Here is a 26,720-nt window from a genome sequence, read left to right on the forward strand (position 1 = left end):
AAAAACTACAAATTATAAAAAAAAAATCTAACTTTTATATTATCCTGTGCTATAATATATTTTGTTTATGGCTTCAATATTCATTTTAACTGAGTCTTTGCAATTATTTGCATGTTAATGTTTCCACTTAATACTATTTTTTCATAACCAAAAAAAATTCACTCATTTATTTAGGCATTGTTTGGGACTAATCACTTAAAATATGTCAAGACAAAAAAAAAACTATGATGAATAAGGGGGATTTAATTTTAAGAAAATTTGCTCTCACTTGTAAAGTTGTCAAAGAAAACTATCAATGATCATTACCAGGTCCTTTCTTTAGTGATGGTTTTACAGCAATTTCTCTAAATCACGGAATTTCCAAATAAGACGGAAAAGCCAAAGTTGAGATTTATATTTTCATTTGGCTTTTAAACAGCAGCAAGAGAAAATGCACATTATTGTTTTATGACATACTTGGGGACTGAGGCTTTTTACAAAGCTGTCCAAGTGTCTCTGGAACTTCTCTTGGGGACATTCTGAACTATCAAGTCAGTCAGTACATGAAAGTGGATCACTTCCTAGAGGCACAGAAGCGTCATCGAACCAAACACAACTCCCTAGGACTTTTGAAGGAACTGTTAGAATCTAACAACCAATTTTGTTGGTGGCCAAATTCATTTGCTCCCTTGCTTACTGTATGAGGGCAGCAGCCACCGGGCAGCAGAAGTCACAACCTCCCATGCTCTCATCACATCTCTCCTTCCCTTCCTTTATCACAACTACGACTTTCACCCTGCCTTTCTATTTTCATATAGCAGACCATGCCTGGAACTTTTTCCTTCCTTCTGCAGCTTATACCTGACAGCCCTGCTCAGCTGCTTTTCCCTGGTAGGTGCCTTGTCATTTTAGGGAGGCAATGCCAGAAACTCAAACCTAAGTGATTCCTCCCATTCTGTAAGAAGAGGGCTACTGCTGGCTGGAGGGAGCAAAGGCAGGTTGGTCTCTGTGAGTTTAAGCCAGCCAGGTTTAGGGAGCAAGACCCTGTCTCCAAAATGAGTAAATAGATTAACTAATTAAGCCAATGAATAAGGCTACAGGGGATGGCGGTGGGGAGGGGGGTGAAACCATGCCACCTTGAGGATGGCTTCTGGGTTGCACTGGCCACACCTCCCTTTTCTTAGTGCATCCTTCCTCAACCCACTCTTCCTTGACCAGGTGCTCTTCTCCACTTGGAAAGGCTTTCTGACCACCTAGTAAAGGCTGACTTACTTTTCATGGAATTCCACAGGCATCAACTTCCAAAAGAAGCCCTTCTAATTCTATGCAGCATTCCAGGGCAGAATTAAATGCTTTAGGATGCCTTGATGTAGTTAGTTCACATGTTATAAATTACATTATGACCATTAGTTTGCTGCTGTGTTTGCTTGTTTTGTTTTGTTTGCTTGTTTTGTTTTCATTGTTTTAGGTGCCGAGAATGGAGCAAGAAAGGAGGCCAGGAGCATCCTGTCATGTGATCTACATCCCAGTATCCCACCATCTTGCATTCCATTTTGGTTGAAAAGGATGCTGCTTACTTCCATTATATATTAACAGCAAGGGGTATATCGTCAGATAGCTAATTCTTGATGCACAAATTTATGAATAACTTTATAAACATATAAGCAGATAACCAAATAAAAACTGTCACTAACTCAATCCAAGGTGAACAGTAGCCCCTTCTCAAGCTAGGCTAGAGAAGCTCACAGAACTCGGAGATCCAACTTGCATGCTGACACACAGGTGCCCAGGCATCTAGAGGCTCAGGAGCCTCTCTTAAGCCAGCTGCTCAGTTATCTCCCATTAATAAAATAGAAAATGCAGAATGTCTCCCCTCTATCAGCACTTGTCAGAATTAATCAGTGATTGGAAAATAACTAAACAGTATTTATTACACTTACTTAATCACTAATTATAAGTGAAAGTGCTTTGCTGCTGATTTCTGGAGTCATGTTAGCAAACTGCTGAGTCCCCAGGAAGTGGCCGCAGGGACTTTCTTACGTCTATTTGGTTAATGAGAAGTATGTGAGGCTTTGACAGGCGACTAGCATCCGAGGTGAGTGCATTTTCTGAAAATGACCTCAACCTGTGCATCCACACTAACCAGAAACAGCATCCTCCCTGAGCATGTTGCTGTGCAAAGAGCTGGGAGGGTGGTTGGTGGGAATAGAAAAACCCTAAGTGTTTGGTGTTGGAAGCGCTGTCTGCGAGGATCAGAGGGCACGCTGTTTCCCCGACATTTTCAGTGCTCCTTAGCAGTTCTATTATTTAGTTAGCTGGCATGACTGCTGATTCCTCATCTGCGTCATCTCTCTCTCTCTACCTGTCAGTCACTGCACGGAGGAAGGAGTTCTCTTTCTCCCAGCGAGCGCATTCATTCCAGCATTAACCTCTCCAGCATCCTTTCTGTTGGCTCTCATTTGGGTTTGTGCTAAAGCTCATTTTCCATGGTCCCTCTATGCCGAAAATTCAGATGTTCACTGTTTACAGCTTCTTTAAAACAATTTTTATATACTTGACTATCTACTAAGCCATCCAAATCCTCTTTACAATCTAAATAAATCTACTTCTTAAGCTATTCCTTGTACGTTCTATTTAAAGGCACTTTAGTATTTCTGTCTTTCAAGATTTAGAAAGAGATAATTCCTTCCATCCAGAATTAAAGTTCCCCAACATCTTTGCGGAGCAAAGATGCCTTAGATGAAAGGCGATAGAACATGAAGCATCTGCTAGCTGTTGCCATTTGAACGTGTGGAGTTGGAATGTGTTGAAACAGAAGCGTGATCTATGGAGGCAGCAGACTGAAGCTAACAGATAAACTTTTATTACAAGAAAACTAATTAAGTTGTCTACTGAAATGCCGCATTTGCTCTTTTTGTTAGATTTCATTTCTAGCTCAGAAAGGATTTAAGGCAGCTTAGTCTGTAATTTAATATGTAAAATTCTATAACTTTAAATTTTCAAATACAAGGATTTGCTTTATGGCACCCTTATGAACAATTCTCATTAAAGATATTTTAAAATACATAGAATAATACTTGACATTTTGTAGATAAGTGATAAAATTTCAAATATGCTGTTTAGATACACGTACTCTTACCTGAACACTAAGCAAGGCTGTAACTTAACCCAAGAAACTTTTAAATTCCTTTTTATAGTGAATTCCATAGTGTTTTAAAAAAGGATTCAGAGAAGAAAAGCATGCAGACTTAAGAAAAAGGTTCTAAATGGTTAATGTGCTGGCTTCAATAAGAATGGCCTCATAGGAACATATGTTTGAATGCTTGGTCCTCAGCTGATAGAACTGTTTGGGAAGGATCAGAAGGTATGGCCTTGTTGGAGAACCTGTGTCATGGGAGCAGGCTTTGAGGCATCCCCAATGGTAGCTAACTTCCTCTGTGTCTCTGTCTCTGTATCTCTCTGTCTGCGTCTGTCTGTCTCTCTGTCTCTGTCTGTCTTTCTGTCTCTGTATCTCTGTGTCTGTCTCTCTGTCTGTCTGTCTCTCTCTCTCTCTGCTTCCTGCTTATGATCAAGATATGACAGCATCTACTGTGATAGCATGCACAAGACCTGCACACATTTAAACCAAACAAAATCCCAGCACTGAGAAGGGAAACTGGACACAGAACGTCCGTCACACACCTATCCAAGAAGCTATTTGTAACTGATTCTTTTGGGAAAGGAAGAACCCGTTTTCTCTAATGGAGTGTCACTAGATGTGTCACCCACACTCCAGAGCAGACCTTATGCCTTAAAAAAAAAAGGCCAACATAAAAAGGACTCGATGTGTGTGTGTGTGTGTGTGTGTGTGTGTGTGTGTGTGTTTTGTTTTGGCACTTGTGTGTGTGTGTGTGTTTATTTTTCCTTTTTCTTGTTTTAAGAAGGTGGTTGGCAGAGCAAAAGAAAATGAAAATAGGTGGGTAGGGAGGATGGGAGGATCTGACAGGAGTTGGGAAGAGGAAAGGATATAATAAAATATACTGTAAAAAATTAATAAGAAACAACAAGATGTGAGCTCTCAGTGGTTCCTAATGCAGCCATTGGTTCCTCCACCATGGATTTGAACCTCTGAAACCATAAGCCCAATTAAATGCTTTCTTTTCTAAGTTTCCTTGGTCATTGAATTTTATCACAAGTATAGAAGCCTAGCTAAAACAGCTGCTACTCTAGGATACTAAATTTCATATTAGCCAGAGTTATCAGTGTAGCAGCTTTCTGATAGTAGATATTTATCAATTAAAGTAAGTTCTACCCAAATTTGAATTCAGGGGTGTCTTATGACATTCCCTTCGAGTAGTAGCTATGTTTTAACAAAGATGAAAGAAAAGTCAGGGAGGAAGAATGTCCATTGTTTGAACATGCGACAGGAGGAGTAAAGCTGGGCAGGCTTACAGACTCCTATAATCTGAGAACCCACAGAGAAATACAAAAGTAACGTAGAGCATGCATTAACGCCTAGAAGCACAGTGATAACATGTACGAGTTATTTGACAGGAGTAACTCTAAAGTTAATTGATCATAGAGCAGAGAGAAACCTCATCCATAATATTTTGCTTTGCTTAAGTAGGACAACTTCAAAATGAAAAGAAAAATAAGAACCAAAGGATATGGAAAACATTAAAGTAGTTAATCCGAAGCAGCACCATACAGAGACACTCCATGCCTGACCTTATTTTATATGTACATCACGCTATTCCACATTAATACAGTCATGTTTTCAAAAGCAATGATTTTACAGCCCCAATGGACACTAGCTCAATTATCTACACCTGGGAAGACCTTCTCCAGCTCAGGACACAGTGACAAATTTTTTGTCATGTCTCTAAATCGGAGCAAACTTATTCTTGCCTACAAAGGAAGCTTAGGAAAGGTTTCTTTCAATATGACAAGCTGCTTAAACCTAAACTTGTTATTAAGAACATAGCACTAAATCCTCAGTTTATATTTTACACTCTCTTGACACAGTAAGCAGCACTCCTCCAAGGCCCCTGCATCTGCTCCTGTCCCAAGCTTCCTGCTCTGCTTGGGTTCCTGCACTTCCTTCAGTGATAAACAGTGAGATGGAAGTGTGAGCTGCACGAACCATTTCCTCCCCACGTTGGTTTCGGTCCTGCTGTTTGTGCACAGCAATAGTAACCCCAGCTAAGACACACACTAAAGCTTCTCTGGCAGGTTGGTAAAGAGCCCGGGAAGCGTTGCCGAGAAAAAGTCGGCAGTCTGTCATATCTCACGTGCCATATTTTGATTTATCTTTCTTTTAAAAAAATATTTTGGGTACTCAACTGTCGTTTTGAGTAAATTATTTGAAGAAGGCATTGGGGTTGGTATTTTTCCTCAACTCCGAAACATTTTCATATTGGCCGTTTTTAAGATAGGCAAATTAGCCAGATCATAAATTCTTGGATTCTGTGATTTCCTTCCCAAAGTACAGGCATCTTTTCCATTATTGAGCCAGCTGCAATCCTTAGCTTCAGGCAGCAGAAAACATCCCAAGCTAACTTTAAAGGAATTTATCACAAAAAAATTTTAGTTTATTGCTTTTTAAGGGTCAAAAATTTTGATAACAAATAGAAAACAAGAAAGACAAGGAAGCTCAGCCAGCCAACACTCAGATTGATGGGAAGAGCCACTGGGAGGTTGGTTTCTGATATCACTGAGTTTTACAGTCCATGATGCTGCTTAGAATAAAAGGAAGGGTCGACTTCCCCTCTGGGACATATGAACCTGACTATGTGGCCTGCTTGGGGACCTGGAATGTAGGATCCAATGTCACTTGTTTTCTACTTCCCATCAAGATAAAAAGTAATTCCTCCTAAACGTAATGAACATATTCTGACCCTGAGGGACGTGCATGAGAAACACACACTGCCATTATCTTCCAGCCTGTCATGTGTTCGATAAGCCTGATGTCAGTATGCTTTTGATCCCTCCCATCACAGTGTGCTGACATAGTGTGCGTGTTCGTGGGGTTCTGCATCCCACCAGCAGCGCACTCCAGCCAGGATGTGTCTAGACAAAGCTCTTACTTCATTGCCTTGTTTGAATTGGTCATTCTGGGCCCGGCTCCCAACAGGACAGTTTTCTTCAATGCCTTTCATTGTTTCCTTAGTTTCAGTTGATGATGTTTCTTCAACAGATGTAAATCATAGATGGAATTTCCATTTTCAGAAAATATTGTTATTCAAGTACTAAATATCTTGCTGCTTTTAAATTTTTCAACTTCACCCGCTCTATCCCTAACTTTATTTTTATGTATTATTAGTGCCTATAATCATGTTTTCCACTATATTATTTTATCTTCTTATATTCTTTTTCACTATTTGCTTCTTGAAACAGGGTCTTTCTATTTAGCCATGGTTATCATAGAAGTCACTATGTAGATCAGGCTGGCCTCATAGTCACAAAGATCTACCTATCTCTCCCTCTTGAGTGCTGGGATTAAAGGAATGTGCCATGATACCTGGCCAGGTCACCTTCCTTTTAAATCAAAACATAAATATTTATTCCTCTGTAGGAGTTACACTATGGCAATTTAATGCATATATACAACATATAAGAGTCAAATAAGTATAAGAAGCACTTCAATCTCTTCAAACATTAATCATTTTCTATATTGGAAGTTTCATACTCATAATTTTTTTGCAATGCATCATAAATTATTTCAATGGATAGATATCTTATTATACTGCAAAGACAGAAGCAATTCTACCAGGCTTACTGTATTTTGGTAGCCCCTATTAAACCTCATTTCTTCTTCACATACTCACACCCAACACTCCTCTTCCCGTTTCCTAATTAGCACTGTTAAATTTGGTTAATTATGAAAGTGACTTGGTGCCAACAATGAGGGCAAATATTCTTTCTTTGCTTGACTCAATTAACTTAACACAGTGACTTCTAGTTCCATTAGGTCGCTAATGACAGATTTCACTCTTTTGATGGCTAAATAATAGCCTATTGAGTGTCTAAATGACACATGTTCCTTATCCATTCATCCTTTGCATGACATCTGGGTTGATTCCATATTTTAGCTGTTGTGAATAAATGTGTAACAAACACGGAGTCCCTTTATAATCTTATTTCTATGGAATATACATTCATTAGAGGAATTACTGGGTCATACAGCATTCTAGTTTTAATTTTTGGAGGAATCTCAATATTGTTTTTCAGGTGGGCATACTAACTTACATTTCCACCAACAGTCCATGAGAGATATCCTTTACCCTCATCCTGATAAAAATTTGTAAATTTCCATCTATTTGATGAGGACTGTTCTAACCGCAATGCGATGCTGTGTTGCTGTAGTGTTGATCTGCATCTCCTGGTGATTAATGAACTGTATTCAGCATTTCTTTGTACGCTTGGTGGTTGTTTGAGTTTCTTCTTCTTTTTATATATATATATATATTTTTTAATTAGGTATTTTCCTCATTTACATTTCCAATGCTATCCCAAAAGTCCCCCATATCCTCCCCCCCCCACTCCCCTACCCACCCACTCCCACTTTTTGGCCCTGGTGTTCTCCTGTACTGGGGCATATAAAGTTTGCACGACCAATGGGCCTCTCTTTCCAGTGATGGCCAAGTAGGCCATCTTTTGATACATATGCAGCTAGAGTCAAGAGCTCTGGGGTACTGGTTAGTTCATAATGTTGTTCCACCTATAGGGTTGCAGATCCCTTTAGCTCCTTGGGTACTTTCTCTAGTTCTTCCATTGGGGGGCCTGTAATCCATCCAATAGCTGACTGTGAGCATCCACTTATGTGTTTGGTAGGCCCTGGCATAGTCTCACAAGGGTCCTTTCGATAAAATCTTGCTAGTGTATGCAATGGTGTCAGCATTTAGAGGCTGATTATGGGATGGATCCCTGGATATGGCAGTCTCTAGATGGTCCATCCTTTTGTCTCAGCTCCAAACTTTGTCTCTGTAACTCCTTCCATGGGTGTTTTGTTCCCAATTCTAAGAAGGGGCAAAGTGTCCACACTTTGGTCTTCGTTCTTCTTGAGTTTCATGTGTTTTGCAAATTGTAACTTATATCTTGGGTATTCTAAGTTTCTGGGCTAATATCCACTTATCAGTTAGTTCATATCATTTGAGTTCTTTTGTGATTGGGTTACCTGACTCAGGATAATGCCCTCCAGGTCCAACCATTTGCCTAGGAATTTCATAAATTCATTCTTTTGAATAGCTGAGTAGTACTCCATTGTGTAAATATACCACATTTTTTGTATCCATTCCTCTGTTGAGGGGCATCTGGGTTCTTTCCAGCATCTGGCTATTATAAATAATGCTGCTATGAACATAGTGGAGCATGTTTCTTTCTTACTAGTTGGGACATCTTCTGGATATATGCCCAGGAGAGGTATTGCGGGACCCGACGGTAGTACCATGTCCAATTTTCTGAGGAACCGCCAGACTGATTTCCAGAGTGGTTGTACAAGCTTGCAATCCCACCAACAATGGAGGAGTGTTCCTCTTTCTCCACATCCTCGCCAGTATCTGCTGTCACCTCAATTTTTGATCTTAGCCATTCTGACTGGTGTGAGGTGGAATCTCAGGGTTGTTTTGATTTGCATTTCCCTAATGATTAAGGATGCTAAACATTTTTTCAGGTGTTTCTCAGCCATTCAGTATTCCTCAGGTAAGAATTCTTTGTTTAGCTCTGAGCCCCATTTTTTAATGGGGTTATTTGATTTTTGTGGAGTTCACCTTCTTAAGTTCCTTATATATATTGGATATTAGTCCCCTATCTGATTTAGGATAGGTAAAGATCCTTTCCTAATCTGTTGGTGGCCTTTTTGTCTTACTGACAGTGTCTTTTGCCTTACAGAAGCTTTGCAGTTTCATGAAGTCCCATTTGTCAATTCTCAATCTTACAGCACAAGCCATTGCTGTTCTATTCAGGAATTTTCCCCCTGTGCCAATATCTTTGAGGCTTTTCCCCACTTTCTCCTCTATAAGTTTCAGTGTCTCTGGTTTTATGTGGAGCTCCTTGATCCACTTAGATTTGACCTTAGTACAAGGAGATAGGAATGGATCAATTCGCATTCTTCTACATGATAACCACCAGTTGTGCCAGCACCATTTGTTGAAAATGCTGTCTCTTTTCCACTGGATGATTTTAGCTCCCTTGTCGAAGATCAAGTGACCATAGGTGTGTGGGTTCATTTCTGGGTCTTTAATTCTAAGAGTTTATTCTTCTGAGAAATGCTTATTTACTTCTTAACATCTTTCTAATTACATTGATGTTTTGGGGGCAGGGTATTTGTTTCTGGCTTTTTTGTTGTTTGGGCTTTTTGTTTGTTTGGTAGGGTGGTTTTTTGTTATTCTCTTTTTGTATCATTTTTAATTTCTTCTATATTATAACGTAATATAGAAGATATATATTATATTATATATGCTATATGTATGATTTATGTGATCTTTGAGTTTTATTTCTTTCATAGTGTCTCAGTTTGATGTGATCACATTTTGTAGTTTTACCTTTGTTACCTGTGTCTTTGTGGCCCTGTCTATAAACATTGCCCGTTCCAATGTCTTGAAGTGTTTCTCTTTTTTTGTAATAATTCAAACACAGTTTTAACATTTAGATCTTTGACTGATTTTGGGTTGGTTTCTGAACATAGAGAAAAGAAGAGAGCTATTTTCATTCCTCTACACCTGTACACTTTTGTCAGCATCATTCACTGAAGAGACTGTCTCTTCTTAACTGCCTTTCGCAAATATCTACTGGTTGTTTGAAAATGGTTGCATGTCTTGGCTATTATGCCACTGGTCTTTGTATCTAATTTTTATGCCAGACTCTGCTATTTTAGTAACTAAAGCCCTGTAGTGTGTTTTGTAGCCAAATACTGTATTAACTCCAGCCTTTGTTTGGTTTTCTGGGTTTTTTTGGATGAGAATCACTTTGGATATTCTGGACCTTTTGTGGCTACATGTGAATTAAGATTTCTTTTTATATTTCTGTGAAGGAAATAATTAGTATTTTGATGAAAATTTCATTGAGTCACATAATCACGTGTACAATATTAATTCTGCTAATTGCTGCATGTGTGATACCATCCCTTTTGCTGTGCTCTACAAGGAATTTCTTTTATCACTGCTTTCTTATTTTTATTTTGAAGACCTTTTAATTTTTTGGCTAAATATATTCCTAAATATTTTTTAAAGCTCTTGTAAATGGTACATTTCTTAATGTCTTTCTCAATAACAACAACAACAACAAAGCGTTTTGACTTTATTTTACAACCCCCGTCTGAGGGATTTCAATAAAAAACCAATACTGACTTCAAGAAAGGCATTAACATTTACTTTACCCCAAACTGTCAGCTGGGATGACTCTGGAGCTCTAGGAAGCCAAGTGCTAAGTGAACAGATTCAGATGAGCTTCCAGTCAACTCTGTGTGAAAATTCACTGAACCCTCTTCAAAAGTGACTTCTCTCTAGAGCTATTGCCAGATTCACTAACAGTGGGCATGCCTTCCATTGCAGAAGATACCTCAAGGACCATGAAATAAACAAAAATTAGATGTAGAGAGAGTATCTTTTATAATCCCACTACAGTTTCTGTTTCCTGTCTTTAACAGTATAATAAATAACTCTTAAAATAGATATTCTCTAACATATGATCTCTAGAAAACTATCTTGGGAATTTTCTTTAGTTATGCTATTGCATTGTTCCTAATACCATTACCAAGTAGCCAGACCCCATTCTGGTACAATTAATCTCCCACATCAAAGATCTGGAATTAAATATTCTATGTAGGCAGCAACCAAATCTTTCAAATTAGTGCTGAAAAGGTGCCAAGAGGAGTTTGCTCCTTACATTAAGACTTTTAGCCAGTCTGAGGGACTTAGATGCCAATAATCCTACTCTGTGAGAAATTTTGGAGCAGCTTGTGGTCTTCTTATGGACAGCTCTCAAAAACAACAGAGTAGTCATTAAATTCCATTGCTAACATACTTATTTTCAGTGATCTAAACAGTCGACACAGACTTTGCTTTCAGTGAGTGTCTGCATGTGTGTGTATTTTCATGTGAGTTTGTATATAGGAGTGAAAAATAACATTAAAACATATCCGAACAAGCTGTAACAAAATTTCACCAATATTATAATTATTATAAGCTGTATTTACAATATATTAGTAGAGGTCTGGGAGATAGTTCAATCAGCACAGTGCTTATTTTTCAACTCTGAGCAGCTGAGCTTGGTCTCTAGAGTCAACATTTAAAAAGTCAGGCTTGGTGGATTGGGCTTATAATGCCAGCATTGGGAAAGTGGAGAAAGGAAGATACCTAAGGCTCACTGGGCAGCCAGTCAAACTTGGTGAGTCAAGGCTACTGAGAGATTCTGGCTTGCTTCAATCATCAATCAATCAATCATCAATCAATCAATCAATCAATCAATGCTGATAGAAAGTACATAATGAAATCCAAGGTTGCGTGTCCTATTCATGCATGTATAAATACATGAACTCATATGCCTACACACACATGTGCTACTGCATGCATATGCATTCATACAAAATATGGACTAGTAGAGTTCTTCGTAAGTTTAAAGAGCAGTGGTCCACTTTTGTTTTAAACTGAGCTACAGTGGGGGCCTGAGAACAGGGAACAGTCAGTCACAAGTCAGGATGCCTTAATTCAATGTGCTACAGACCCCAAATGGGTGACAACCCTCAGAACCAGTGACAGAGGGTGTGAAGGTCGGCCATTGACAGCATTAAAATGCAGATGACACAGAACTTAGCACATGCAGGGAAGTGCATCCAGAGAAAGTTAGTCCCACCTCATTACAGACCCAAACAACTAAGAATAACTAGGCTGTGAGAGCTCTGGGACAGAAGGCAAAAGCTGGACTGACCTCAGAAGCCACCTGTCAATCACTAATGCAGCATTCAAAACCTCCAAGGCTCCAGGAGACTGCTTGCTGTCCACAGCCACATCTCTCCAGGAGGGTGGGTAATGCTGAGACTGGCTGACATGTACTGGTCTCCACGGTGGCTTAGCTTTCTCCACTCAGAATGCTCTTGGAAGATTTCCTCCATTGGTCACCCCAAGAGGTAGAAACTGGAGAAGCTTAGATGGTGGCAGAGCCTGGCCAGCCCAGAAAGTGCAAAGCAGACAGTGGTGAGCAGAAGTCTCATGTTGGCAAAGAAGACATGGTCCTAAAGGGAGGACAGTCCTGACACTGAACGTTTGTCCAATACAAGCTCAGCACTACATTTAAAATAGAAAGGAAGTGTCCATGCCTGGGGTCACCAATTTTCAAAAACCCTCAGAGAAGCCCCTCGAGCAATAATACATACCCCCTTCTGTGTTTTCTTCCTTTGTGTGTCTCTGTATTTTACTTTTATTATTATACGTTAGTACTTTTATTAATGTGTATTAAGAAAGATCCCAGAACATGGAAAATCCTATTTCATGAAACAGCAATACTAATATCTTGAAAATGATTGTTACTGGAAATGATTTATATATTCAATGTATAAATTGAATATTATAAATTCGAATTTCATTAACATTCATACCACTAGAAAAAGCAACCCTAGGGTTCACATATAAGCATAAAAGAACACAAATAGTCAAAGCAATATTGTGCAGAACAATACTGAGAACATCATAATACTTGATTTCAAACTGCTCTCTAGAACCATGGTAACAAAAGCACCGTGGTCCTAGCAGAAAATGAGTAGGCTAGTGGACCCAGAAAAGAACACTCACAGCTATGGCCTTCATGTAATCTTTGACAAAGCTGTAAGAGCACATAGTTAGAAAAAGACAACCAACGAATATGCTGGAAAGCCTGGATATCCACTTGTAAAAGAATGAAACTATATTTTTCAAACTTTACAAAAATTATCTCAAAGTGGATTCACAAGTTCAAATCCCAGCAACCATATGGTGGCTCACAACTACCCGTAATGAGATCTGATGCCCTCTTCTGGTCTTATTATACATAAGCTGTATTATTATACATAAGTACAGCTACAGTGTACTTATGTATAATAATAAAATAAAACTTAAGAAAAGAAAAGACAAGACAAGACAAAAAGAAAATGCTGGAGAAAAATTTCAAAATATAATCATGGACGTGAAGTTTCTGAAGAGGACCCCAATAGTACAGAAAATAAGAAAAAAATAAGAACTGGCAAATAGATGAGACTCCCATATAAATGGAAACCTTAAGTACATCAGGAGAAATTATCAGGCTACCGAATGGGAGGGATGTTTTTTCTAATAAGATATCAACTAGGGGATTAATATCAAGCATCTATAAAGAACATCGAAATTAAGTACAAAAAGCATCCAACCAACGATGGTCTGCTGAATTGGACAATTCTAAAATGAAATATTATAAGCAGTCAATAAGTATGTGGAGAAAGTTTTAAACATCTTTAGCTATCGGGAAAATGAAAATAGAAAGTACCCTGAGACACTGGCTCACCCTAGTCAACATGGCTCTCATCAAGAAAACCATCTACAACAGAAGGAATTTAGGACGTGGAGAAAAAGAAATTCTTGTGGGTTTTAAAGTTTCTAGAGCCACTAAGAAAATCAGTAGGCGGGTTCCTCAAGAAACTAAAAATAGAACTACCCTGTAATCTAGGTACACTGGTCATGTGACCAAAGAGTTTTTCACTGAACATAGCACTAATATTCTTACATACCCATGCTAAGTGCTGTGTTCTTCACAATAGCCAAGAAATGTTACCAGCTTAGGGGTTGTTTGAAGATGAGTGGATTTAAAAATAAGTGGTACATAAACTCAATGGAATGTTTTCTCCTATAAAGAAACTTAAAGTCTGACATTTACAGGAAAATGGATAGAACAGAGACTATCATAGCAAAGTAAAATTAGCCGAATTGGAGAATATATGCTATATGTTTTCTCTGACATAAGATTAGAGACAGAGAGAGACAGAGACAGAGAGAGACAGAGACAGAGAGAGGGAGGCCCTATGAAAGGGAGAAAGAGATCGAAAGAGAGGAGGAAGGGAGAAAGGGTAATGGAATGCATATGTCATGAAAGGAGAGAAAATCAATTTAGGATAGAAAGAACTGCGAAAGGGAGAAAGGGCACAGAGAGAGTACTGTGGGGAAAATAGGAACAAAGCATAAGGATATACATATGAAAATGCTCAACTAAAACTCACTTGTTTGATCTCTACCAGAATTTGGATCTGCACAAGGCCCCTGCTTATATCTTATAGTTGTTGTTGGCCTAGTGTTTTGGGTTTTGTGTGTGTGTGTGTGTGTGTGTGTGTGTGTGTGTGTGTGTGTGTGTGTGTGTGATTCCTAACACTGGGAGTGAGGCTGTCTCTGACACTTCAGCTTGCTCTTGGGATGCTTTTCCACCTACTGGGTTTCTTCATCCAGCCTTGGTCATACTGTATCTTTTCTTTTATTGTTATGTCTCTCTTTTCATTTTGGATTTTATTAATTTGGATACTGTCTCTGTGCCCTTTGGTTAGTCTGGCTAAGGGTCTATCTATCTTGTTAATTTTCTCAAAGAACCAGCTCCTGGTTTGGTTAATTCTTTGTATAGTTCTTTTTGTTTCTATTTGATTAATTTCAGCCCTGAGTTTGAGTATTTCCTGCTGTCTACTCCTCTTGGATGTATTTGCTTCTTTTTGTTCTAGAGCTTTCAGGTGTGCTATCTAGCTGCTAGTATAAGCTCTCTTTTTCTTTTTGGAGGCACTTAGACCTATGAGCTTTCAACTTACCACTGCTTTCATTGTGTCCCATAAGTTTTGGTATGATGTGTCTTCATTTTCACTAAATTCTAAAACGTCTTTATTTCTTCATTTCTTCTTTGACCAAGTTATCATTGAGTAGAACTTTATTCAGTTTCCATGTGTATGTGTGCTTTCCATAGTTTTTGTTGCTATCGAAGACCAGCCTTGGTCTGTGGTGATCTGATAGGGTGCATGGGATTATTTCAGTTTTGTTGTATCTGTTGAGGCCTTTTTGTGACCAAATATATGATCAGCTTTGGAGAAGCTAACCATGAGGTGTTGAGAAGAAAGTATATTCCTTTGCTTTAGATGAAATCGTCTATAAATATTTGTTAAATCCATTTGTTTCATAACTTCTGTTAGTTTCACTGTACCTCTGTTTGATTTCTGTTTCCATGATCTGTCAATGTCTGAGAGTGGGGTGTTGAAGTCTCCCACTATTATTGTATGGATTGCAATATGTGCTTTGAGCTTTAGTAAAGTTTCTTTTATGAATGTGGGTGTCCTTGCCTTTGGAGCATATATGTTCAGAATTGAGAGTTCATATTGGTAGATTTTTCCTTTGACCAGTATGAAGTGCCCCCCCTTATCTTTATTGATAACTTCTGGTTGAAAGTTGATTTTATTCGATATTGAAATGGCTACTCCAGCTGGTTTCTTGGGACCATTTGCTTGGAAAATTGTTTTCCAACCTTTTACTCTGAGGTAGTGTCTGTCTTTGTCACTGAGGTGTGTTTCCTGTATGCAGCAAAATTCTGGGTCCTGTTTATGTTTGCAGTGTGTTAGTCTGTCTTTTTGTTGGGGAATTGAGTCCATTGATGTTAAGAGATACTAAGGAAAAGTAATTGTCACTTCCTGTTATTTTTGTTGTTAGGGGTGGAATTATGTTTGTGTGGCTATCTTCTTTTGGGTTTGTTGAAAGAAGATTACTTTCTTTTTTCTAGGGTGTAATTTCCCTCCTTATGTTGGCATTTTCCATCTATTATCCTTTGTAGGGCTGGATTTGTGGAAAGATATTGTGTAAATTTGCTTTTGTCATACAATATCTTGGTTTTTCCATCTATGCTAATTGAGAGTTTTGCTGGGTATAGTAGCCTGGGCTTGCATTTGTGTTATCTTAGGGTCTATATGACATCTGCACAGGATCTAGCTTTCATAGTCTCTGGTGAGAAGTCTGGTGTAATTCTGATAGGTCTGCCTTTATATGGTACTTGACCTTTTTCCCTTACTGCTTTTAATATTCTTTCTTTGTTTAGTGCATTTGGTGTTTTGATTATTATGTGACAGGAGGAATTTCTTTTCTGGTCCAGTCTATTTGGAGTTCTGTAGGCTTCTTGTATGTTTATGGCCATCTCTTTCTTTAGGTTAGGGAAGTTTTCTTCTATAATTTTGTTGAAGATATTTACTGGCCCTTTAAGTTGGCAATCTTCACTCTCTTCTATACCTATTATCCTTAGGTTTGGTCTTCTCATTGTATCCTGGATTCCCTGGATGTTTTGGGTTAGGAGCTTTTTGCCTTTTTGCATTTTCTTTGACTGTTATGGCAATGGTATCTTTTGCCCCTGGGATTCTCTCTTCTATCTCTTGTATTCTGTTGGTGATACTTGCATCTATGACTCCTGGTCTCTTTCCTAGGTTTTCTAAATCCAGGGTTGATTCCTTTGTGATTTCTTTACTGTTTCTATTTACATTTTTAGATCCTGGATGGTTTTGTTCATTTCCTTTGCCTGTTTGATTGTGTTTTCCTGTAATTCTTTAAGGGATTTTTGTGTTTCCTGTTTAAGGGCTTCTAGCTGTTTACCTGTGCTCTCCTGTATTTCTTTAAGTGAGTTATTTATGCCCTTCTTAAAGTCCTCTATCATCATCATGAGAAGTGATTTTAGATCCCAGTCTTGCTTTTCCAGTGTGATGGCATATCCAGGACTTGCTATGGTTGGGAGACTTGGGTTCTGATGGTGCCAAGTAACCTTGGTTTCTGTTGCTTACGTTCTTATAGTTGCCTCCCACCATCTGATTATCTCTAGTGCTACCTGCCCTTGCTATATCTGACTGGAGCCTATCCTTCCTGTGATCCTGGTTGTGTCAGAACTCCTCAGAGTTCAGCTGTCTCTGTGATTCTGTTATCCTGAGATCCTGGGTGTGTCAGAGCTCCTGGGAGTCAAGCTGCCTCTCGGACCCTGAGATCCTGGTGTGACCAAGATCCTGGGATCCTGTGGTCCTGGGTGTGTTAGAACACCTGGGAGTGGATCTCCCACAAACTGGCTGCAGAGTTTGTGGTCAAAGTCTGCTCAGGGCATCGGTCCAGACTGGAAGGCTCTTATTGTACCTTGTGCTGTATTTGGCTAATGTCCCTGAGAGACCTGCTCTTTTCTGGCAGGAGATGGGACAGATAGATATGGAGGAGAAGGGAGGTAGGGGAAAATAGGAGGACTAGAGGGAGGCAAAGCTGGGGCCAAAATGTATGACAGATAAATAAATTAAAATCCTAAATAAAATAGATAGAAATAGGTTCAGCTAGTGATTGCTACCACTTCGGTCACTTCAAGTAAAAAAGTTAAAAAAAAAAATACATTAGTAAAATATATTAAATTTATTTTAAAAGTAAAAATTTAAATGAGTCACATATGTGCATGTATAACATTTAAATGAAGATCAAATCCTTGGAGGCAATTATGAAAACAATTAGAAATGTATGAAACTCAATCAGGGAACGTCTAGGAACATACCACCCTGAGCATACCTGATCTTGTCTGACATTCACATAGTAGACTAGAGAACCTGAAAACATCAAAACATCCCGTGACAATTTATATATTGTCTCAAAATGGACATCTGCAACTACCAGGTCAAGTTTCGATTTCAGTAAAGCCACCTATTTGAAGGTACTTTAGTTTCCAGTTTAGTCCCTTTTAAGCAACTGAACATCCCAAGCATTCTTTCATCCAAAGACAACTGTTTTCATAGATGCTGTAACTCTGACCTAGCACACTTGTAAGGAGAAATATGGAAGAGGGAAGGTGGAAGAACACCATTGGCCAGAAGTTGCTAGAAGCATGTACCTTGGACTGTGAGGAAAACTGAAGCTGCTGCTGATCCCCCTTCACTGGAAACCACACAACGGTACTCCCCAGCATCACCAATTTTCACACTCCTCAGCTCCAGTGAGAGGTTGGCCAAGGTCCTAATTCTTGCTGAGTCTGCTAGTCGGATATCTCTGCCACTCCTCTGCCAGGTTAGGTTATAATCCACGGCACTGATGACAAGACATGCCAAAACTGCTCTTTCTCCAGGAGTGACTGTTACATTATTAGGCAGTTGGATGATCGGAGGAGGCTCTGCAAAATCAGAAGACTCAAATCAATAAACCTACAATCGACTTTGCTTGCTTACACATGTGGCCTAAAAAAATCTCTGCATATATAAATGTGTATTGAAATATCTGTCGAGATGTTTCCATATATAACAGAAAGTATTAACTAATGCCTATGCCAATGAGACACCCCCCAAATTATCATCTAGTTACATGATATTTTAGAAGGCAATGTACTTGTCCATACCAAATTGAGATTTCTAGATTATATAGATGAGAGTCAAATTGACTCGGCCAAAGGATATAACTGGAAAGATTTAGAATTCTGGAACTAAGAAGGTTTTTCATTTGTTTGGATGAAAGAAGCATTTATGGTTGTTTAAATGAAAAGATGGATACTGAATCTTTTGAAGAACACAGCATCCACCAGATGATAGATATGGCTCGAAGTGATATGTTATCAGGTTGTTTCCAAGTCCTCCCTTGTTCCAAAAGAGCAGTTCTCAACCTGTGGGTTGCAATGCCTTTGGCAACAGTCTATCTCCAAACATATTCACATTACAATATTAACAGCAAAATTATAGTTATGAACTAGCAACAAAATAATTGTTTGGTTGGGGTCATCACAACTTAAAGAACTGTATTAAAGGATTAGAACATTAGGAAGATTAGGAACCACTAGTCTAAAAGCATACCCTGTTGTCTTTTTCTTTTTCTTTTTTTTTTTTTATTTTCTTTTTCTGGGGCCAGAGAGAGGGTTCAATATGAAGAATACTTGTTGCTATTACAGAGGACTTGGATTTGGTTCCTAACACCCAAACATAATGGATCAAAATCATTTATAACTCCAGTTCCATGGTATCTGATACCCTAGTCTGAAATCCACGGGTCCTAAACATGTAATATGATTCACAGAAAGACATGACAGCAAAACAGACATATAAACAAAATAAACAAATGTTTCTAATAAATATTTCTTTCCACTGGCATGCCTTGACAGGATCAATGTTTAGAATTTTACTTAAACCCAGGATTTTGGTATGTGTATGGTTTTGTATTGATAAAATTTCGACACAGAAAGTTAAGAGAAACTGTGATACTATTCAGCTTACCCTTCGAGTATCACTGGAAAAGAATGTTCGGGACACTTGTGTGGTTTTACTCATTGCCAGATCTATTTATAATTGACGAATCCTTTCTAATACCCATTTTGTATTAAAGATGCAAACTTAAATACCCATCTTCTGTTTAATACAATCAATAACCAACATTACAACAAGAACCCAAAATTCTTGAACATGTCAACTACAACAGTGGTTAAGAAAAAAAAAAAAGATGAGGAAACATGTCGACAGAAGTTTAGCTTTTCTTCAGCTGTCTATCAAATGTTCTTTGACTTTACAATAACAAGTATTGTGACAAGAATATCACTATTCTGGAATGCTCACTTCCTAATATTTTATAAAAATATGAGACCCAGCTGGGTAGTAAATCAGCACTTGATCCCAAGTTTTAGATACATAATGACATTATGGTTGCTGAGCTGGGACCTTACCCTGGGCAAAGGAAAATTGAGAAGTAGATAGTGGTTAGTGGCTACTGTGCTAAGCAAATAGCTACCCTTCGAAGAAATGCCCACTTGAGCTTGCCTTTGCAGCATGTATTCTAAACTTGGAACGTAAGAAGTGCCCACTCTTTCAAACCCCAAGGAGCCCTTGTCTGCTACTCCTGCTCTGACATCCATTGCCATAACATTGATGCTTTCTGACTTCTTTCATGGCTGACTAAAGGAAAGAATTCCTGGAAACCAGCTTGTCAATGAGCCAGCTTCCCGCGTTATGCCACTGTTGGCTGGCACAGAGGAATACACATAGAGCATGTGCAACAGGGGCGAGAGGAAGCTACTGGTACCACAGATCCAACTCTGTAAGTCAGTTCTCGAGTTCTTACTAGCATCTCCCAGTAACTTAACAAGATGCCTGAAACAACTTGCTGCGGCCTCTCTCCTGCCTGTCCTTTCTCCTAATTAACAGTGCTGGGAAGAACACTCAAGTGCTCGAGTGCTTACTTTCCCAGAAGCTGAGGAATGTTGACACAATTCCAGGGCTTTTCATAATTTCTGGAGATGAAAAAAATAAATAGTTTGTGATGTATGTCAACTCACTTAACTTATTTCAGCAGACAATCTTTATTTTCCTAAGAAGAAGAGAATACAAATAGTTTCACTGAAAGAACACGCCTGCCTGATTTACATGCCTCTCTTTCCAAGTTCTTTCTTGGACACAACAAATCCTAGGATTCAAAACCATCATCTAATTAAAACATTTCTTTTGTCTTAAATTATCTCAGGAAAATGCATACTGAAAGCAAACACAGGCACTGTTCAGCTTCAGCAGCCATAACACGAGAAGGTCAGACTAGGATACCAGGAGACTGTCAAGTACAGAACAACATAAGGCAGGCATAGAATATTTCAGTTAAAACAAAGTTTCTGCGCAGTGTATTTAGCTCAGGGGCAAAGTGATTGCTTAGTGCTTGCCTATGTGAGACCCTGGATTCAATCCCCAGTATATAAAAAGTTAGAGAAAGGACTGAAGGACCTGAAGAGGTTTGAATGCCATAGAAGAATAACAATATCAACCAACCAGACCCTCCTCCTAACCCCCACCCCAAGCTCCCAGGGCTAACCCACCACCCAAAGAGTTCACATGGCTCCAGCTGCATATGTAGCAGAAGATGGCCTTGTCCTGCATCAATGGGAGAAGAGGCCCTTGGTCCTGTAAAGGCTTGATGTCCCAGTTTAGGGGAATGCCAAAGTGGGGAGGTAGGAGTGGGTGGGTGGGTAGGTGGGTGGTTGGGAGAGCACCTTCATAGAAGCAGGGGGAGAGGGGATGGGATAGAGGGCTCCAGAGGGGAAACCGGGAAAGGGGATAACATTTAAATTGTAAATACATGAAATATCCAATAAAAATATCCAAAAATTATAACTGTATGCTGAGTAGGTGGTTTGAACCTGATCTTTGAATGGATATCACAGGCTCCTTCCCCTAATTATTCTGGGAAATTAAAGGACAATATTTCTATGAATGTATCTTATCCTATAAAATATTAATGTACTCTGTCTCCAATCTACTCACAGTAATATACTGTCTGAATGCAAAGTAACAGGTATCACATTTGACCTTCTTTATACTATAGTCTATCCAATAAGGCTCTGTGTTAGGAGATAATTTTTTAGATTTATCATGGTCTTCAATTTGGAGATCAGAGTCTATTCATAAATCTACTGTGATTAGCATACACGAAAATAAGAAAAATTTCTCTGCAGGTACCTACATATAGAGATACAACCACCGTAGTAAAAATACAACCTTAAATGGTAAAATAGTAATAATTATCTATCAGGTACTTATACATTCCAAGCTGCCTTCTAAGCACTGTGCATGTACCTCAAACATTGCTCAGTCGTCCATAGCGTACACATTGTCTTTTTATTGTTGTCCTCTTAGAGCTAGGGAAGTAAGGCATCAAGTCCTTAAAAACGTGACAGAGGAACTGGATGGAAGAGGGGATGCAGAGGGGAGTGGGCAGAGGAAGATCCGGTGTAGGGAGAGCCCTAGAGGGAGGGCCAGGAGAGAAAAATTAGAATAATTTTTATAAGGAGAAGGGGAAACTGGCCCAGGGAAAGGCACAAAAGCTGGGTGTGGGGAGACCAGTGTTGGAGTTCTCAGTGTAGTTAAGTAGATAGATAGACTGTCAAAATGATCACGAGGCGAACTGTACAAACTCAGAGTCTACCAGCATCTCATTTCCATAGGTACAGGCAAAGGCAGGTGGCACTTACCTGATACATCAAAGAACGTCTGTGCCCGTCCCGTCCCTGCGCTGCTCACAGCGATACAGTCATAGAAGCCCTCGTCAGACAACGTCACCTTTGTGAAGTCCCAGTTCACGCTGGCAGATTCTCTGGGGACAAGAAACAGGAAAGCTTTTAGTGTCTGTCAAGCAGGAGAAACATGAAAGCAATAATAAGCGATCTGCTTCAAAGGATGTGTTCCAATGAACAACGCAAAGGAAGCAGGGTGTGAAAACTGCAGATTAAATGTTAACTTAAAATCATATGCCTTTTGTGTTTTAAACAGAGTTATGCTCCTCTACTCTGAGCAAAAATATACAAGAGACAATAAGTTGTAAGAACGCAAATTTATCTTTACAACCTTTTCTTCCTGGCTATATAAAAACATACTTGAGTTGACAGCCACTGATTATATTTCTCTTCCCTCTATCCTTCCCAGTTTGGAGGCAAGGATCATGCTCAATACAAAGAAACAAACGTGAAAGTAAGACACCTGCTTTGTAACACAATGAAAATATATTTTTCATATGTAAGTCTTACCTGGAAGTATATATTATATCTGATTTAACCTATACATATAATAAGCAATGCAAACATTGAAAAAAAAAGACTAGTTCTGTAGACAAACTCATGCATCTGACCATCTAACAAATATTGATCCATTTACTGCCAATCTTCTCATCTTCTGGCACAGTCTAAAAAGATAGATATTTAATTATTGCTTTAAAAAGTTCACAGTGTCCAGAAGTGGGCCTTATCATTTAAAAATACAGTTGAAATATAAATATTATATATGTTTCTATTTTTCAAGTATTACTAGTCATAATCTTTTGGAAAAAAAAGAATAAAAAAGGCCTCCCCAGATTTGAGACTCCTCTCACTGACTTCTGATTTTAGTTTAGGCTCAACATCTCCCCTCAACCAGGCACAACACAGGAAAGCAACCATGAATGGCTTGCTGAGCTCAGACATCATGTTGAGCCCTGACAGGGTTTGGAACAGCAAGTTAAGCATAGGTTCCCATCACCAGGAAAGTGAGTTCCTAAGTGAGCATTGTTCCCTGTACTGTAGTAGCTCAGGATACTTCACTTCAGCCAGTGTTTCCTGTCCATTCTATGGGAACTGTGTACCAACGGCCCTGTGAGTTCCAGAAGTAATCAGTATCCCTTAACCCTTCACTGCCCTGGACGCTCGGACTGTGTCTCAAACACTCTACATCAGGGCACTAAGCACAAGTGTGCAAATGCCCTTCTCTAGGGGGGCACTGTCAGTCACAGGAAGGTAATCATTTGGACTGTGTACAACTCAGGTGTTCTTTGCAATACCTAGCTCAGAGCTGATCATGTGTTAGGACTCATCAAACATTGGGTTCATGGAAATTTTCGAACAGGAAATAAAAATTCATCTAGTCCCAAGTCCTTCCTTTTAAAATGAGAAGTTGAATGGCAATTCCTTTGTCTGAGAATGCATGACCAGTTTACTGATTGTTTGAAGGATATTCTCTATAGCTATACTTGACTCATAGTCCTCTCATTTAGGAGCTGCTAGGAGAAGGAAAACTAAAAGTTTTTGAGACAGGGTCTTACTATGTAGGTCAAACCAGGCTCAAACTTCTAATCCCCCTGCCTCAGTCTCTCAAGTGCTGGGATTAAAGGCGCATGCCACTATGTCCGACTTAGTCATTCTTGTTTATCATAGCCTTCTCTGTTGTCATAAACATCCTAATACCACAATAAAGAAAAGGAATCCAGAAATAGACTTCTGAACAGGACAAAGAGCCCATCCAGAAGATATGCACACAGCTAATGCAAACTGACATCTCTCTCAAATCCCCTGACGGTCAAAGTGGCTGACATAAAACGAAGATTAAGTCCCATGTTTCATATTACTGGGAATCTATGGCAGAGGCATGCAAGCAAACTGGGATTAGAGTATCAGTCTATCATCACTTATGGCTTAATACATGTCAGCAAGGCCTGTCTCATCTCAGGGCCACAGCACTAGAAACACAAGAACAAGAATTTTTGTGGCTTACCTCCCAGGAATTGTGTGGAATCAATGAGTTAATGTTTATAAAGAATCTCAAGTGTCTTTGAAAACTGTCGCTATTTAAACAGGAAGCAGAGTTATTTTATTTCATCGGCCAGTTATGTGGCTCCATCGTCTGCTAGCCTGTTCTGCTCTGCGGCTGGTTATAAAACAGGCGGCTGAGTAAATCATCAAGATGGACTATGTATGGAGCAGCCAGTTGCTTGGGAATGGAAAACTTTCTAGATATGATTAACTTTCCAGCCACAAGCATTGCTGACAATGAATCTCCATAAAGAGATTATATAAATTAAGACTGTCAAATAGTCAACATCTTATAGAGCTATATTAATATCGCATCCGCAGTGTGAAAGACTGCTAAAGTTATTCTTAGAGGTTTTTACTCCCAAATCTAGTCGGGTTTTGTGGTAACTCAAAAGGCAATATACTTTCCAGAAATAATTCTTCAAGCATTTTCTTAAGATGTAGCAAATCTTTGTCAATTAGGTTACTTGCATTTGTCAATAAAATGTCACTCAACTTTAGAAGAAAGAGTTGGTGCCTTCCAGCCAACTCCTCGCATTGACTTCTCTGCTGTAGCCACACGTGCTCCTGGTGAACCATGCTAACCTGCTCTCTGCACACAGTGTCTCCCATCCTTCTCTCCTGGCTCACTGGGATCCACACACAGTGGCCTCATTTCTGCCTTCCTTTTCCTGCCCTTGGCCACTGTGCTTCTCCACTGACTGGTGTGTGAAATGCCCCAGGATATGTAATCTACCTCCTTGCTCACCATCTTTACAGATGCAAATGCCCTTTCCCCTATTTGATGGTGGCTATTGTTTTGGTTGGTTGGTTGCTTGCTTAGTTAGCTAAGACAGGGTTCTCTATGTAAACCTGGCTGTCCTGGAACTCATTCTTTAGACCAGAGTGACCTCAAACTCAGAGACCTACTACCTGCCTCGGCCTTCCAGATCCTGGGATTAAAGATGCGCACTGCCATACCCAGCTTCCCATCCAGTTTTAAATGTAAGTACTTGACATTGAAAAGCTACGTGTTAATAACCTGCTAAGTGATAACATTTCTAATTGTTTGTATTTTTGTCATAACACCAATTAGATTCACTCACTATATTACACTTTAAATAGGAGCTGTAGACACATTTAACACAAATTCAATGAATCTAAAGATTCCAGGGAACTTTGCAAAGAGCATTCCAAGGTCTATTACCTAATTTTGAGTTGATAATTCTGTAATCTTTGACTTGGAATCTTTGAACTACATAAAGCACAGAGTGTATAAACCCTAAGTTATCTGGAATATATCCTAGAATTTCTATTGTCGTAGAGTATTTACTACCCTATTCTGTCTCCTTCCACTACCACATGAGCAGCCCAGTGCTGTGTTCCAAGATGGTAAAGGAAAGAAGTGGCTTGTCAGAAATAAGAATACAGAATCGTCTTTGCATGTTTGGGGCTCTACACTACTGCTGAGAGGAACATTCACACACCTTAAATATTGGTCTACTCCCAGGGCAATTCCATCTCTCATGAAACTCAAAGTAAAGGGCAAAAAACTCTCAACCGAACAGAGGATTTGGCCTGGCTGCAGGTAGTATCCCAGCGTTCTTGTGGGCATTGTAACTTTGGGAGCATCTAGAAAAAAAAAAAAGAAAGAAAAGAAAACAGGCAAGAAAATCAGCACAATAGAAAATAATTTCTATAGTTCTACCCACAAGCTTTACACTGGAGCGGTGCTAACAAGCCATCAGAATTCCAATTAATCCATGTTACTGAATTTATTTTAACTACCATTATTCAAAGCAGATTAATTTCCATAGGATCTCACTATGATAGTCATCAAATTAAAAACTCAGTTGATCTTAAAAGCACACTATTTTTATCTACTACCAAGCTAAGAAAAACAAATCAAGTGAGTTACATTACATCATCAACTGTAGAATAAATTCTTATTCCAAATATGTAAAAACATAAGAAGAATCCACATATCTTAGAATTAAATACATAGGGCAACTTTTTCCTAAAAGAAACAATGAGAAGTATTTTTTAAAGAATCCAACAAATTTTACGCATTCAATACAGGGTAGGGGGTGAAGCCAACTCTGTTGAATGCTAACATGAGGAAATCTTGAGGCTGGCTCCATGCTTCTGATTGTACTGTGGTTAAACAATAGCTCTCCAATCTCCAAATCTCAGCCTCATACATAAAAGATAAGCTTCTGGCTCCTGCCCAGCTCTGAAAACAAAATCTCTCCATGGCTTCCTAGGGCAGGATTAGAGCTACGGGTCTAAAGTTTCAGTCAGAATTTGGCCATTTTAAAAAATCTCTCAGGTAGAGAGAAACAGAGACTGGATGCTCCCGGCCATTCCTATCTTGTAACCACATCTTTCTATCATAGGAGATATATCAGGAACTAGTTTAGTAATTAAATAACCAATTAATCCCAGGTCCAACCCTCACCATTTGTACAAAGTCCACTATTATTCGTGGAATAGATGGTACTTGTCCTCTACATATAAATGTTTACCCAACTTATAGAACTGAAGAATTGGGGGAAAATAAAAGGGCATTACTACAATTTCCTACTCATTAGAGTTACCAAAATTCTCAAATCTATAATCAGTAAGATTTAACATAAGACTCTAAAAGTACTACTTAAAAGTTAAATATGTGTGCCATAACAATTAGTGAAAAAAGAGGACATGAATATGAAGGAAAGTGGCAGGGGCTTATGGGCAAGTTTGGA

General features: G+C 39.0%; 1 protein-coding gene across 4 annotated transcripts in view; it reads right to left on the reverse strand.

The window, feature by feature from the left end:
- The window catches only part of Hmcn1 (hemicentin 1), a 431,153-nt gene that overhangs the window by 218,405 nt on the left and 186,028 nt on the right, over nt 1–26,720 (reverse strand). For all 4 annotated transcript variants that reach the window (XR_387184.4, XM_006529757.4, XM_006529758.4 and 1 more), the window contains exons 9-11: nt 25,464–25,608; nt 21,913–22,034; nt 17,818–18,093 (exon numbers count right to left, since the gene is read on the reverse strand). Coding sequence is in view for 3 of the 4 variants with exons in the window: in XM_006529757.4 (XP_006529820.1) it covers nt 17,818–18,093; nt 21,913–22,034; nt 25,464–25,608 (543 nt within the window). In the remaining variant the exon portion in view is untranslated. The remainder of the gene's footprint in view (nt 1–17,817; nt 18,094–21,912; nt 22,035–25,463; nt 25,609–26,720) is intronic.

This window comes from Mus musculus, chromosome 1, assembly GCF_000001635.26.
Source record: "Mus musculus strain C57BL/6J chromosome 1, GRCm38.p6 C57BL/6J".
NCBI lineage: Eukaryota > Metazoa > Chordata > Mammalia > Rodentia > Muridae > Mus > Mus musculus.